The following is a 16251-nucleotide window of genomic DNA, read 5'->3' on the forward strand; positions in this document are numbered from 1 at the left end:
ACACTGAATCACCAAGCCTGAAGTAAGAGTTTAGTAGCGTTAGTTTAGCTAAAAAAGAAACGTTATTAAAGCTGCAGCGCTGAGATTCTGACGTTAAGTAAAGTTTAAAGGTTAACTTTACATAACTAAGGCTGTTTCTGTAAAAACATTTTGTCCTTTTTTCAGTTGTAAAGCTGTAAAGTGGACTGTGGGGTAAAGGCAGGTAGGCATTCTCTGATGCAGTGCTGTTAGCCAATTAGAGGTGATATATTTGCATGTATAAATATTCATGAGCAAGAGCCAAAACCAAAGCCTGTCTTTCTTCAGAGACCACTAATTGAGTGATCTAAAGCAGGGCTAAATAGAAACACCGGAGCACCTTTTTTTTTTTTTTTTTACAAAAAACATAAAGAAGCATGGCATTCATTCATACTAGAGACCACAACAAGACATTACAAAATTAATGAAGAAAAAAAAAAAGATGGAATGAGACCTTTAAAAGCTTTTTGAGTTTGCCTCAAAAATCAAAAACCTAGTGCAATAAGTTGGCATGATTTTTTTTTCTTATTGTTAGTGTGCAATTGCTGCATAATATAATCCTTTATTATTGTATATTATGTTATAAACAATAAAAAAGTACAAAAAAAGCAAACTAAGTCTGTTTTACTTTTTTTGTGCATGCTGTTGTGTATTTGGATTTGTGTATTGGCTGATAACAAGAATGCAACTAAAGCGGTGCGATAAGAAAAGGTCTACAAATGCTAGAAATGAAACGGAAACACAGTTCTGGCAAGGCATCAGGTAGACTTAGACCACTTGGGTGGAGGGGAAATTGTGGTCTCACAGCATCTGCTCCGACATGCATACGCACATTTTGACGAGAGGTGACAGAGACGGTTTTGGTGTCCCTGCAGGTCATTTGGTGCAGAAAAGCAGGGTTGTTATTTTTTGTCAGAGATACTCGATAAAAATTGCAAACACAGAAATTGAGGTAAAAATGTGAAAATTAAGACTTAGTCCTATCTTACACCTTGTGTTTTATGTTTTTGTAATGCTCATTGCTATCTTACACCTGATACACAGTCTATTTTCACAGAATCGTTTAAATATCAACACTGCATGTGAATACTTTGACGCTGATTAAGAACAAAAGCTTAGGCCACAGAGTCCTATAGTGCACTAACCCCTCCCCCTGCCTAAAACACATTTTACTAAAAGCTTTAATAACTATAATGTTAAAATATTAAAATGTTAATGTTGATAATATAATTTGGGATTTTGCGCTAGGCTGTTCTCTAGTGTTTAAGCTGCATATATGCCCCATTGTAAATGAATGTATTTTAGTAGAATGTAAATATATTAAAGGTAAAGTTTAGTTGGACTGGAGTTTGTCTGGAGTTCTCTTGAGTCTCTGCAGGATCATCTTCATACTAGACTACATGCATCTGCTGTGTTCTTGCTGGAGAGATTTATCTGGATAGGGGTTTTATTGAACGATAAGAAGCCGGAATGAAAACCAGCTGAAATTAAACAGGAGTAACGAGGATATTTTTAAAATGTAAGGAGCAGAAAGTTGATTTAATTGTGTGAAAATGTAAAATTATTACTCTAGTAAAGACACCTCTGGATACCTCTGTATGTATCTGCCCAAAATCTAACCGCTCCCATTTAGAGAGACTTCCACTTCCACTCTTACTCACTTCCTATCTCCTCATACAAACAACCCTCTCCTGACCCCCACCTGATCATCTTACTCTCCTCTCGTATTGTCTAGAGAAAAGAAGAACCATAAATGTGTCTGGTTGTGGTTCCATTCTGTGTAAACACATTCTGATTTTAAGCTGTGTAGCACATTTGGTTTGATATCCAGGCGCGAGTATGAACATCACGGCGGTGGCCTTCACACTTCTTGCAGGTGAGGAGGTGTTTTTACTTTCTTCTTTCAGAATTCAACTGCTTGTTGGCATCAGTTCAGCTTTGCTTCTATGTACATTAATATTTACAGGGTTTATACACTTTTTAACCAAAACATCAGTGCAGAGATGGACAACACATCCAAAAATCTACTAAAACTATAATTAAAATTGATTATAGTAGGCCTAAAATGAATCTGATAAAATGTTTACTCACAATCTTTTATATATAAATGTGTCAGATCAGTAAAATTACTGGATTAACTCTGAGCTGATGTATTTTGTTAGCTCAAAAGCACAAAGCACAAAGATTTATAGACCAAATTTCAATGACTTTTCCAAAACTTTCAGGGTATTTTTATTTTTTTAAAACTTATGCAGACCTCGAAATTGTTATTTTTATATTCCATTACCAGGTTTTTCATGACCGTATAAATCCTATATTTAGTAGAAATGTGCCGACTGCAGTTTTTTGGCCAGTTCTGATCACCTGATTTCAATTTTGTTCAAATCTGACTTTTACTATAGTACTGGGGAAATTGGTCCCACTGTATAGTAAGTGTCTCTTATAATAACTATGCCATGTAATAACAGTGTAACTACTTTGGTAAAAGTACACTTTGGTAAAGATTTATTTTAGTTGTACAGCATTTTGTAGTTTGATGTAAATTTAACACCAATTTAGTAGTTTTTACTGGAGAGGTGCAAGAAAAAACTCATTTAATTGTGTAAGGTAACTTGTTTCCTTACTTTGCATACAACACATGTAAACATTAACTTTGTACATGTCAATGTTAATTTTGAATTGTTTGTAAAATATTTTTTTACATGTAATAAAGTGTAATATTGTTTTATTAACTAATTATGAATTAGATATAAACTAAATACTATAAATGTATAAACTTCTGTTCGTCTATAAAATTAGGACTATGGAGTTTTTTTTAATTCTAAACAAAATAATTCTGATTTTATCATTTAAATTTTCTACTACCTCTGACACAAGATATTCATACGCAATTACATATCCTGTACAACTGCAATCAATCTGTAACAATGTGCCCTTCACCAGTAATTACAAACACTTTTATTACATGCATTGTTAATATATAACTACACAGTTATTACAGTAAGTTATAAATACACAGTTTTTACTTAGCAACACCATTGCAACCACCTGGGGTACCATGAAAACACCTTGCAATATACTGGCAACTAACAGTTGTACTATAGCAACCTCTTAGCAGGCACCTAGCAACACCCCAGCAACCACTTAGCAACTCTACAGCCACCACCTTGCAAAAACATAGCAACCACTTAGAAACAATATAACAATCACCTGGGTCATCACAGCAAGCACCCTAGCAACACCTTAGCAGCACCATTACAACCACTTAGCAACACCACAGCAGCCACCTTGTAAAAACAAGAAACAAAAAATTTACAAACAATATGCCGGCAACTTGTGTTTCTACAGCAACCACCTCGCAACAATTTGCAACCCATCTTGGATATGTAAGCAACTTGGCAAAGTCAAAGCAGCTGTCTAGCAACCGCTAGTCTAGCAACAACAAAGCAAACACCTAGTAGAGGCCGGTGTGAACAGCTTCAGCTGCCAAATTATCCTTCGTTTCCTTCAGTAAATGCACTTTTCTAGTTTTCCTCTGATATTTCCCTTCCCTTAGATCACAAACCAACAATAAATAATTTACAGATTGTAAAACAGAACAAGGCCCAAGCAGTAACCCCAGTATGAAGTACCTAGAATCTTTAGTTTTATCAAGATTTAGTTTGATACAAAGTCTAAAAGGTTTAAGAAAACCTTAAAAAGAATATAAAAAATATGTATATTCTAAACTTTTGGCTAATCTCTTTCGTTCCTTAGGTTTGATCTGTGTAACGTCTGCAGGAATCAGAGTGAAAGCACCTCTAGGAGGAAACGCTACTGTCGTCTGTCCGTATCAGAAAGGAAGTGAGAGGTACCCGAAATACTTCAGCAAACAGAGACCCACAGACAGAATTGAGATTGCGAGATCAAACTGGTTCAGAACCAGGTCTACTGACAGTAGACTCTCTCTGCAGGACGACCAAGAGAGATTACAGTTCACTGTGATCATCAGGAACCTCAGTGTAGAAGATGCTGGTCTGTACTGGTGTGGAGTAGACTGGTGGGTGTGGTCAGATAAGCTCACAGAGGTCAACCTGGACGTAGTGCAAGAAATTTCACATACTTCACCAACGTTCGGCCCCCAGAATGGTAAGATTTAGGGCCTTTTCACCTGTAGTTGTAGGTTCTAGTTTCTATAGTGCGGATCATTTGATAAGTTTATTTGTGTTTATTTGGAGCGTTTCTCCCTCTGTTTGGTTTGTTTTCACACCTAAACGCAGCAAAATACGCACCAATAAACCACGAAAGCACATCAGAGTCTCCTCTGATTGGTCAGAGCTGTCTGGTGTGGGAGTTAGAAAGTAGATATAGTGATAAGATTCTTCTAAACATGCTTTAGATATGCTTTTAATCACAGTGTTTTTAAACAGGAAGTGCAGCGCAGGTGTACACGTGGTAAATAGAGTTGCGTGGTTGGGAGCAGTGAACGCAGTAAACTCAGTGTGTAAACAGTATGGAGCAGCAGAGTCAGTGTTTGTTCATAGCTGTGGTAATTAGCTTTATCTGGCTAATACAGAGACTGTAAAAAAAGATGGACGCCGTGTCGCTGTTCCCATTCATTTAATGAAAATGAAGCTAAAATCTTCCTCCATGTTGGCGATCCTGAAACCCGAGTCCGCCTACTCATTTAAATAACCCCGCCCCCTGAGGGCTGACTCGAGGTCACAGGCTGCAGAGCGGAGCGGAGCTGATGGTCTGTTATTGGTCCCGCCCATAACCAGCCCTTTTACAATAACCACACCTTTTTGAATAGAGCTGAGTAACTTTTTAAAAAATGAATTATGTGGGGATATGAAAATTTAACAATATAAGCAGAGGTTACACTAGCTGCTGCATTTAAATAAAGGAGGTAGAATTACAGTATATTAGAAGAAAATGTGATTGAGAGTTGTCTGTTTTGCCTGTTTTAAAACCTATGGGGGTGGGTGGGGTTACACAGCTTTCTGCAACCGAACAGCAGGGGGCGCCCGACCTGTGGTGGCTTCACTTTTGAGAGATGATGCTCTGTCCAGCTATATACAGTCTATGGGCTAATATATCAGATTAAACTGCACATTATCAGCAGTTTAGCTCAAATGAAAGGAGTATATTTGATATCTGGGTCTGATCGAGGCCGGATCACAATATCAACTCCTCTAGCAGGCCTCGGTTCGGTTCTTCTGATTTGCACTCGCTGTGTGATCGCTGTTTTTTCACACCTGCTTAACCAAAACGCACTAATGTTACAAAATCAACCAGAGTCCGTTTTAACCAGACCAAATAGTGCTGTGTGAAAACTCCCTTAATACACACTTTATGGTCCAAGCCTTATGATATTGTTAATATCTGCTAACTCAATATTTCTACTAACATCTTTCATCACCAGTATTCACACTCAGCCCTGTGGTTTCAGACAGAGGCAGCAGCGACGGCCCATGTTTCCATTACACTATTATTTATTCACACTTTGCTACAATGGAACGCTCACTATGATGAATAGGCCTAAGTAGGCCTGACCAATCTTTCTTGAAATTATTCAAAATGAAGATTATCTGGATTCGACTCCAGATAGAAAATGTGTTCATAGTCGTTTATAATTGGATTACAATTACTACAATTATCTGACTATTCAAGTAGTTACACAAAAAGACTGAAAGGTCTAAAATTCTTATTAAGAAATCTGATATTTGATATTAAACTAATAAAATAATCAGACATTGAATTGCAGTATTCTGAGATTTGTCAGTGCATGTGACTACTGACCAAGGTTATTACCGTTAATAAAATAACAAATGAAATAACATATAAATAATAAAATTGTTAACGAAACCATAAAAACAGTGGTGTAAAGAAAAATAACTAAAACTAACTGGAAATATTGTACTCATAAAACTAATTTAAAAATAGAATATCCTTTGTTTTTGTGTTTGTCCATTTTTTAAGTGTTTTTTTCACTCAAGCAGAACTTTAATGTTCTATAGTCATTGCATTTATGAAGTGCATATAAAGGGACTGATTGTAACTTTTGAGTCACTCTTTGTCTTCAGCTTCTCCATCCGAATTAATGCAGACAGAACCACATCCCTTACTGACACAAGACAAGATACCTGTCACAGGTGAGACATCCATCTACAGAGCTTTCACTTTATTCAACTTATATATAAACAAAATCTCTATATAAATACACAACCAAAGTTATTTAGACTGTTCATGCATTATTTCTTCTAAAAATATTATGAATATTAAAAAGAGTATATTCTGCTTTTGTCCAGGGAAAATTTTAATTTTCTACCACATTGATGTTACAATGTTTTTGCATTCAATTTTAAGGGCTGCTCATCTTTACGTCTTATCAATTTACATAATTTTGAGATTTTAATACATTTTTTCTTCATAAGCCTTCACTTTTGTACCATTTGAGACTTATTTAAGCCATATGTTAACATTACTTAATTTCTGTGTAGTGCTTATTTAATGGTATGACACAAGTGATTAAACATTTTTACTTGCTTATATTTTCTCATGCTTTGTTGTTTTTGCCTTTATCTTTTTGTTAAATCACTCAATCAGATCAGTCTATGAATCTGGGGGTGTCCCTGGCTGTAGTTGTGCTGTTGTGTGGAATTATGACCGTCATTTTTATTCTGATTAAGAAGAACAATGCAAAGCGTTCAACAGGTACTTTATAACACACACACACACGTTTACAGATCTGTTGTGATTTTGTCTTATTTGAACCTAATCCAAATCTGACCTCTTCAATTCCAGACTTTTCTCAACCAAGGATTTGCACACAGTCGGACAGGGTGAGTCGAAAAAGCCTAATTTTACACAAACTTATACAGATTTTGAAAAATAAAACACTTAAAAATGATGAATTTCTTAGATTTTACCAAATAAAAAAACTTTTGAATATAATCAAGAGGAAGATGGATGATCACAAACCATCAAACCACCAAACTGAACTGCTTGAATTTTTGCACCAGGAGTAAAGCAGCATAAAGTTACCCAAAAGCAGTGTGTAAGACTGGTGGAGGAGAACATGATGCCAAGATGCATGAAAAAAACTGTGATTAAAAAACAGTTATTGCACCAAATATTGATTTCTAAACTCTTAAAACTTTATGAATATGAACTTGAACTTAATAGTACAATGTTCATTTTACTCAAACATCAAAATCAAAGAAACTGATTCGATTTTTTCCAGAGCTGTATATATACACGACTGCATCTCAAAAAATTTGAATATCATTAAAAAGTTACTTTATTTTAGTAATTAAGTTAAAAATGTGAAATTCATATAATATATAGATGTATTACATACTGAGTGATCTATTTTAAGTGTTTTTTTTTTCTTTTATTGCTGATGATTATGAAGCTTACAGTCAAAGAACACCCAAAAACATTGTTTAAAAAAGACCAATATATAAGACCAATTGGTACTTTTGGTACGCAGTGTGGGCAGTGTGCCAAGTTCTGCTGGAAAATGAAATCCACATCTTCATAAAAGTTGTCAGTAGCAGAGGGAAGCATGAAGTGCTGTAAGATTTTGTGTGAAAACTAAACTGCACTGACTTTAGACTTAGATAATAAAACACAGTGGATCAACACCAGCAGATGACAGACATGACTCTCCAAACAAACCATCACTGATCATCAGTAAAGTTTACATTTCATTTAAAGTAAATCAAGGGATCAGAGTCTGGAGGAAGAGTGGAGAGACACACAGTCCAAACTGCTCGAGGTCTAGTGTGAAGTTTCCACCAATCAGTGATGGTTTGGAGAGCGTTTGCTGATCTAAAAAAAAAAAACAATAAATCCTTAATTTTTTTCTTCAGGATAACTGTATCTATGAGGAAATCAGCCCATCAGACACCTGTTCTTCAGCAAACACCACCCGTAGACCAGGCTTAGCCCTGAGCGACAGCACAGCAACATACTCTACTCAGTCTGTCCTGAAACCTTCGGCACAGAGCCAAGTCCCGCATCCTGAGTCCGTGGTTTACTCCGTTATTACCAGACCCAAGAAGCTCAGAGATGATGCAACACCTCCCCCTTCAGCAGAACCAGCTTCCCTTTACTCAGCTGTGAACACTGTGCAGAGTTCAGTCAGAGAGAGCTCTGCCTGTGCTGGAAACTCGCGTGATGTCTATACCGTCATCCAGTTACACTGTGAATATGAAAGATCTGCTATTGGTCAGTAGATGGCATCAGTGAGCTATGATGAGACAGATCCCCATGATTCAGGGCCTCTGTGACTCACAGTTTAACCCCTAAACAGACCTTGGCCTGTATGGAGAAGCTGAATGTTGACTCTGTAATCTTAATACTCTTAATAATTTTAGATCAGTTTTAAGAAGAATCAACCCCAAATTCTGCATGATTAAAAAAAACTAGTCAATCGTAACAGAATTAAAAGTTTGGAGGACATGAAAATATTGATTTTTAAATGTTAGAAGTTCAGGGAAGTGCCAATGTTATGATTTTTATTCATTATAATTTAATTTTGGGGGAATTAGAAATAGTTGGATTTCCCCCTCCAAAAAATATCACTGAAAAAAAGCAGAAATTGTTTCAGAATAAACCCTTATTTTGCACCCCCATTTAATTTTTAGTTAAAGTTAGCTAAAACAATTTTCTCCGCCGAGAGGTGGTGCTTTTCATAGCCGGGGTGCACTACTATAATTTAGGCACTACTATAGTGCCAAGTACAGCACCCGCCAGGAAAAGCCCCCTCCCCCTGTCGGGAGAGGCTGCAGGTGACATTTCTTTTTTCTTATTTCTTATGATTCAGTGTAGCTTAGAAAAGTATCTTGGGTATTTCCAATTCCTAAGTAAAGTTAAAGCCAAGAAGACGTGGATGCGAGCTTTTGATTAGCTGTAACTTGCAATCGTCGTTCTAAGTCACTATAGGGTGGGCTTTGATTAATATTAGCAAATGTGCCCCCCCAATGTCAAACCCGCTCCTATGCTAATGTTAAGAGGGGGTTAATCAATAATCCTCAATATATCTGCTGTTCTACTTAGATTTGTTATAAACTGATTGTAGCATCTACTGCACTGTTTTACCAAAGTTATCATATACTCTTTTATATGTATCTATTCTCCTGTATTTATTCATCAAATAATGCAATAATCAAATAATTCTAAGCCAATCAAATAAAAATATTAATTTAATATTTCTTAGAATCAAAGAATCATGGCATATATAAAGGTATAGGTAAATAAAATATAAGACTTAACATTCTGATGCTGAATACCATTTAGAAACTGAATTAAAAATACTTTAAAATTTAAAGCCTGCAATTTCTGTATTTACTGTCAAATCAATATTTCAAACATGAATTAAAATAAGCAAAATTGGGTTTATCCACCCATTTTGTAATATATATTTACACTTCCCCATGCCCACATGGAGATGTTCTAATTTCTAAGGCTAAAAGCAAGTAAAAAAATGTACCTGAAAAAATAGCGCCCCCCGAGGCATAAGTAATGCTACTGGATCCACTAAGTTCAATCTGATATTTAATCAGGCATTTTTAAGGACTACAGGAGAAGCATTTAAGACATTTCAAGATAAATTAAGTGCTTTTTTGCATTCCCAATCACAGAAAATATTAGGATGGTATGAAAATGATGACTCTTGTCACTTTAAACACCAATTAAACAGCAATTTATCCACATTCTCTGGATCTTTTAATGATATTACTGGCTATAAATTATGGGGTATTCGAAGTCGCAACATTTCAATTTTATGTTGAACATTTTCTGAAAATATTCCATAATATTTACTGGCATTTTCTGTCAGACTGGTGAAGCTCTGTCCATCTCCGCACTTACTTTTTCATCTTTTTGCTGCACAAACCCAATAAAACAAAGAGTAAATGTAATTGAGCAGAAACAATATGTAAAATCTTGGGTTTATATTGTCTGCAATCGCATACAAGTTAAATTATACTTTAGAAACACTGCATTTTTCTAATTTTAATTACATACCATTCCAACTTTTTCTGATTTGGAGCTGTAGATACACAAGTTGGAACATTTTTAAGACTATTTAAGGATTCACACACCCTGAGAATACAACTGAAACTGAAATTACGATAAAACAATAAAACCGTTACTGAGTAAAAGGAAAAGAGGTTAACCAGAGGAAGAAAAAATCACTTGATGCTGCAGTACTCAGTTTCAGAGGTTATCCACATTTACCCAATGTGATACTTACTGTTTTACATGAGTCTAATCTTAATCTTTACATAAATTGATAACGCATTAACTTATAGAACTGATTTCAGCTCAGAGATGAACGGTAAACTCAGGCAGGGCTTGCAAGAAGCTGCAGTGGGCACAATGCAACAGTTTTGCACTGTTGTTACACAAACAGCAAAAAAAATATAATAATTTCTCTGATTTTACTATTTATAATACATGAAAGTGCACACCTCTGTTTTTTGTTACCAAGATAGCAATACGCCAGACATTTACCAAGGCATGAACATAGACTTAGAGGTCATAGAGGATTGTTTTCTATGCCTATAATGGAAAACGTAACCATGTTTTGGACTTTGGTAACACATCTTTGATGCCAGAGGGGCACCAATATGCTCAATATGCCAACCATGCATAAACGACAGCTGCTACTACTAAAAGAACTATAGGCCTCTACTAGGATGTGCTTTACAGAGTCAATACAGAGAATTCAGAGAATTAAAATAAGGGATAGTTAATATCCCTATATATCCCTTATATCCCTATAATTAAGTGTCAGTCCAAATGATTTAGTTTCTAAACTGAAAGCAGAAGTATTTCTGAGTGGAGAAGAACATGGATAAATTATTGTGTTTAATGGTACCAGTGTTCTGAAACCATCATCCCTGCTAAGCCTGCTAATATATTCATTCTAAAAACTGGGGTGTCGGGTCGCTTTTTGCAGGAGTTCTTCTTCTGGTCACGTCACGCATCGTCTTTACGTACTTACGTCACACGTACAGCCTCTAAAAGAGGATCCGGCTCAGTTTAACTGAACGAGAGTGGCTGGTGGAGCAATGGAGACTTCAGAAGTGGAAACTTAGAGCCAGTAGATCATTTACTCATAGTAAAACCAAAGAAACGAAGGAGTGAAGATTCTGACAGAGCTCTCTCTCTCTCTCTCTCTCTTTGACTGAACATAACCTGGATTCGGATTCATCCGCTCTGAAAGGAGACCGCATCACACCCGCCCATTTTAAAATGATTTTTCTGCATGCTCGTGCAATTACCCATTCTCACCAGAGAGGCACTAAATCCCCTAAATCACAAAACTTACGGACATCAGCTTTTTAGGGATATTTCAGAATATACTAAAGTAAATTTTACTTTGGTACATTGCATTTTGGTACATTGCTCAACTTCTACAATAACTCTCATTAAAAGCTGCAAATGCATGCTAATGATAATATCATGAAATAGTTAAAGAGATAAGATAGAGATAAGAGTGAAATAGAGGGAGATGAGAGAAAAAAAGGAAATGCTAGTGGTTTGAAACCCTCCCCACATCTTGAGCGACGACAGCAGAAAGAGGAAGTGTCCGATGGAGAGAAACGCTGCAGTATTCATCGAGTTTCGAGCTCCATTCAGCATGTGGACCTTTCTCCTCATTCTCCTCGTGTTCGACTTGTTTCCAGGTGAGTTTACATTATTTCATGAGATCAGTAAGATATTTTAATATGTTTATCATTATCAGATAATACGATTAGATAATAAGGCTGTTACAGTGCTGAGAGCAGATCAGATAGACTCGAGTGATCTGACTCTTAAAGGGGACCGCCATGATGTTGCTCAATACACTGCTTTATCTGACAAATTTCTGTGGTCATAACTAGGCTTTTTAGGCTATGATTACTGCATGAATTACAGTTAAATTTACTCTTAAGTTCTTTACTCTGTTAGCTGGAATCATCTGTAATATCTCACGTTAAGTATGACTGACATTATTTTGGTCTTCAAAGGAGAAATCTGGTGTGAAACTGACTTGAGTCGTAGTAAAACATAATAATCAGTACAAACGTTTGTCCCGCCTTTGCCCTCCTTTTAGCTGATGCTCCCAACTAACTGGCTTGCAATGCTAGTGATAGGGGCATAGAGCTTTCCATGCAAAGAAATGGCTATTTGTACACCATTAACAAACTCAAAGGGCCCTGACATTTAAAAGCTCTGGAAAAAATAAAGAAGAGAGCACTTCAGTTTCTGAATCGGTTTCTCTGATTTTGCTATTTATAGGTTTATGTTTGAGTAAAATGAACATTGTTGTTTTATTCTATAAACTACAGACAACATTTCTCCAAATTCCAAATATAAATATTTTAGTCATTTAGAGCATTTATTTAAGAAAATGAGAAATGGCTGAAATAACAAAAAACATGCAGAGCTTTCAGACCTCAAATTATGCAAAAAAAAAAAAAAAAAAAAAAAATCGAAAACTTTGATATTTGGTCTCAGTCCTAAAGCTATCAGTCTGCCTGTCCTGGACTCTATTATTCATTCTAAAGACTCTATTTCCCATGAATAGCCCCTACTTATACATTATTTATATCTCTTTGCCCGGTATTGAATCTATAACAAAAATTTTCTTGGTTACTGGTTACTGGTTATTTAATTTCATGTGGTTTCTTGCTGTCCAGACTTTAAAACATCATTGTGGACACATTTACACATGCTTAAAATCTAATTTAGTATGGCGGAATAATGAATAGAGTATTTGTTGCTTTATATGACATATTCTTGTTACATGCATGTCATTTCTATTCAGTCTAAAGCGCTGCCACTATGATTGGAAGATTGCTGGTTAGAATCCCAGTCATGCAGCTTTACATCAGCTGCCAGAGCCCTGAGAGAGCACAATTGTCCTTGCTCTCTCTGGGTGGATACAGTAGATGGCGCTCTTTCCCCTCATCACTCCTAGGGTGATGTGGATCAGCACAACGCTGCGTCTGTGAGCTGATGTATCAGAAGCACAGAGTCGCCGCGCTTTCCTCTGAGTGTTAGCGCTGTTAGTCTTCACTCTCCTGAGGCATTAAAAATTTAAATGGAATAAAAATAAGAAATAGATAAAAATGAAATAAAAAAATCACACATTCTGCTCTTTTAAAATAATTTAATGCTGATGTAGAGTTTAACTTTTTTTTTTACTTTAATTTTCATACTTTTTTATATTAAGTTTTATTGACTTGCTGATTAAAATAACACATAATAAGCGGACCTTTTCAGCTGGAGTTCAGACTCAGTGTTTATTACTCTGTAATTCTGAGTGTTTTGTTTTACAGCTGGAATCAGTGATGTACCCACTGTAATTGGATACAGAGGACGTTCAGTTGAGATCAGATGTCCCTATGATTCTGGATATGAGACCTACATGAAGTATCTCTGTAGAGGAGAATGTTCTACTTTTGGAAATAAAGACATCCCTGTTGAATCTGGATCTACAGCTAAAGATCAGAGATTCTCTCTGAAAGACGATACAGCAGCCGGAGTCTTCACCGTCACCATCACTGACCTGAGACCAGAGGATGCAGGACAATACTGGTGTGGGATAAAGAGATCTTTACCACTAACTGATGTTTACAAAGAGATTATGTTGCTGGTTAAAAATGGTTAGTCACATATAACTAAGACTAATTTTATTAGATACAGTACCAGTCAAATATTTGGACAAAGCTTTTTTTTTTTCATTTATACAGTGTGTTTTCTTACTTTTCATGATTTTTTACATTGTAAATTTAATATTGAAGACAATATTAAAGCTCTACAGGAACACGTGAAAAACAACATGTTAAACAATCCAAAATATGTTTCATACTTTAGATTCTTCTGAATAAGTATCACATTTATCTTTGAGGAAAGATCTGCAGACTCTTGGTATTTTAATCTCAGTGTCTATATGAGGTAGAGTCACCTGGAATAGTATGGTACAGAAACTGTAAAAACTATGGTTAGAACAGTCTGAACAGTTTACGATTTGTAAATGATGCTTGTGCGCTAAAGAGCAGCGCTTCACATGAAGTTTCACTTTCATCTTCTCCAGACTCTGGCAGTTAAGAGGTTTTTTTTCACTGGATTTTACGCAATTTCAGGTTCTTGTCTGGACTCAAAGTGCCTAAATAATTATAAAAACTGGTAAATTTGTCTTCTTACACTTTTGAAAAGTAGTGTACACAGGTTTTCTTAATTGTTTCAGGAGTTTCTGGAGGTGCTCCAGCTTTTTTCAATTAAATCACCTCAAATCACCATCTTAGTTCATCAGGTTTAGATCAGGGGATTAATGTGGAGGAATAACACTTTTATACTTTTTACTACTTAATTCCATATGTGTCCCTAACTGTTTTCTTGTCTTTAATCTTAATCTACTATGTAAAACATATATTAAATACAGAAACAAAGAAAAACACTTTTGACTGGTACTGTACATTTCCAAACAGAAGAACACATGGAATACACTTCCTGTGAGTCCAGTATTCTGTACAGGTTTAGAAAGTAATACATTTTACAATGTCACCTTTTTTACTATTCAGATGATCCAAAGTCTACTACTGTCACCATCACTGATTCTTCTTCATCAGCTCCATCAACAGACCAGACTACTGAATCTACAGGTATGTGCTCTCTATTAATCTGTATACTTATATGTGTATTCATCACTTCACACACTCATGAACTTCGCTTTTTCACACAGCATTAATAAATCACTAAAATATTATACAACCTTGTGCTTGGTTGCACATTCATTCTAACACAATATGTGGTTTACATTTAACTATTGACCCAACATTGCAGTTATATCCTTACTATGTGTTTAAAGTGTGTACGCATGCTTGTATATTTACTGTAAATATATCTATATTTCTATAACTGTGTTAAAGTTGTTAGCGTATCTCTTTTTTTAAAGGTCTACTCTTCACGTTTTTTAGCTGTTTTTTTGCTAATGAAGTCTGATTTCTTTATATATTGTGTAGTTTTGTTGGTAAACGCAATAGAAATTAAAGCCTTAATTTGAATCCTTAGTGTTTAATATTATATGCACTCCTAACAGTACAGTTAGTAACAAACCTATACAAAAGGCCAGTCATGCAAATTAATAAATAAATAAATAAAATACTGTGATATACTGTGAAACCGTCAGAATCTTGAAAAATTCTAAAATATAAATTTTTGGTAATACCACCCAGCACTAATGCAAAGGTGTTATTGTGCTAAGGTTTACAATCAGTTGCTGTGAGATGTTATGGTCACGGCAAGTGGTTCCTCTGGTACGTACTGTGCTTGGTTGGGTGTTATATTCTAGTAGTGTATTCTACTTGGCCATAGTCTGCTTTTAAAGACATCATAGCAATACTAGAGGCCCTATGTTATTAACTTGTATAGGCAGGCCATCAACTGTCCACAGTGTAGCTTGATTTAAGCATGTCAGTGTGTCTTTGCTATCGTAACAACGGGAAAACTACACCTTACGTGTGCCAAGATAGAAATGAACATCTGAGTGTTGAGGTCTGTCTAGGTTGTATTCAGTCAGTGACTTACCTGTGTTTGCTGTTGCCAAGATATCAATATACCAGAAATGTACCTGAACTCACCTCATTAGCTGGACTCATGTAATCTTCAGGTACCTCTATGTACACTATAGTAGCATGGTGTGATGGAAGAGTTCTATCTAGTGTGGGAACTCCACAGAGCCAAACAAAATAGGCTGGATAAATAAGATCACTTATTTTAGTCTGTCTCTGTCTTTTAATAGTTTCTTCTTCTGTTACACCTACTACGAACTCAATCCCTACCGTGATAGTTTCGACTACTGGGTCCCAAAATAACAATGCTACAGGTACTCTGTTTCCCTCTCACTCTATTTTCCCCTCACATATTTCACTGTGAGGGGAACTCTGCTTTTGGATAACTTTAAGCCTGGTGCAAAAATTCTCAAGCAGTTCAGCTTGGTTTGATGGCTTGTGATCATCCATCTTCTTCTTGATTATAAGCAAATAACAAGTATAAGTGGGTGGAGTTTAATTAAATCTCTGTGGAGTTAAGCAGTATTTATTGAGTTTATTTGGGTTGAATTATTCAACTCTGTCAAATGACTGCAACACTGAACACTCTAAAATAGAGTTTAGAGTTAAAATTACTCCTTTAAGAGTAAAAATAAACTTATATAACTTATTAATAACTTGTTTTACTCTCCAGTTTTTT

General features: G+C 35.7%; 2 protein-coding genes across 5 annotated transcripts in view; one reads left to right on the top strand and one right to left on the bottom strand.

Annotated features, from left to right (window-relative positions):
• LOC107197313 (B-cell receptor CD22-like) overlaps positions 1–16251 on the bottom strand; it is a 191480-nt gene that overhangs the window by 37936 nt on the left and 137293 nt on the right. The gene's annotated exons all lie outside the window — the stretch shown is intronic.
• LOC125785621 (CMRF35-like molecule 3) lies at positions 11415–13669 on the top strand. Its single transcript, XM_049469538.1, has 2 exons — positions 11415–11699; positions 13338–13669. The coding sequence occupies exons 1-2, from the start codon at positions 11606–11608 to the stop codon at positions 13667–13669; spliced, it is 426 nt and encodes a 141-aa protein (XP_049325495.1). The 5' UTR covers positions 11415–11605.

Source organism: Astyanax mexicanus, chromosome 21, assembly GCF_023375975.1.
Source record: "Astyanax mexicanus isolate ESR-SI-001 chromosome 21, AstMex3_surface, whole genome shotgun sequence".
In the NCBI taxonomy this organism is placed as follows: domain Eukaryota; kingdom Metazoa; phylum Chordata; class Actinopteri; order Characiformes; family Acestrorhamphidae; genus Astyanax; species Astyanax mexicanus.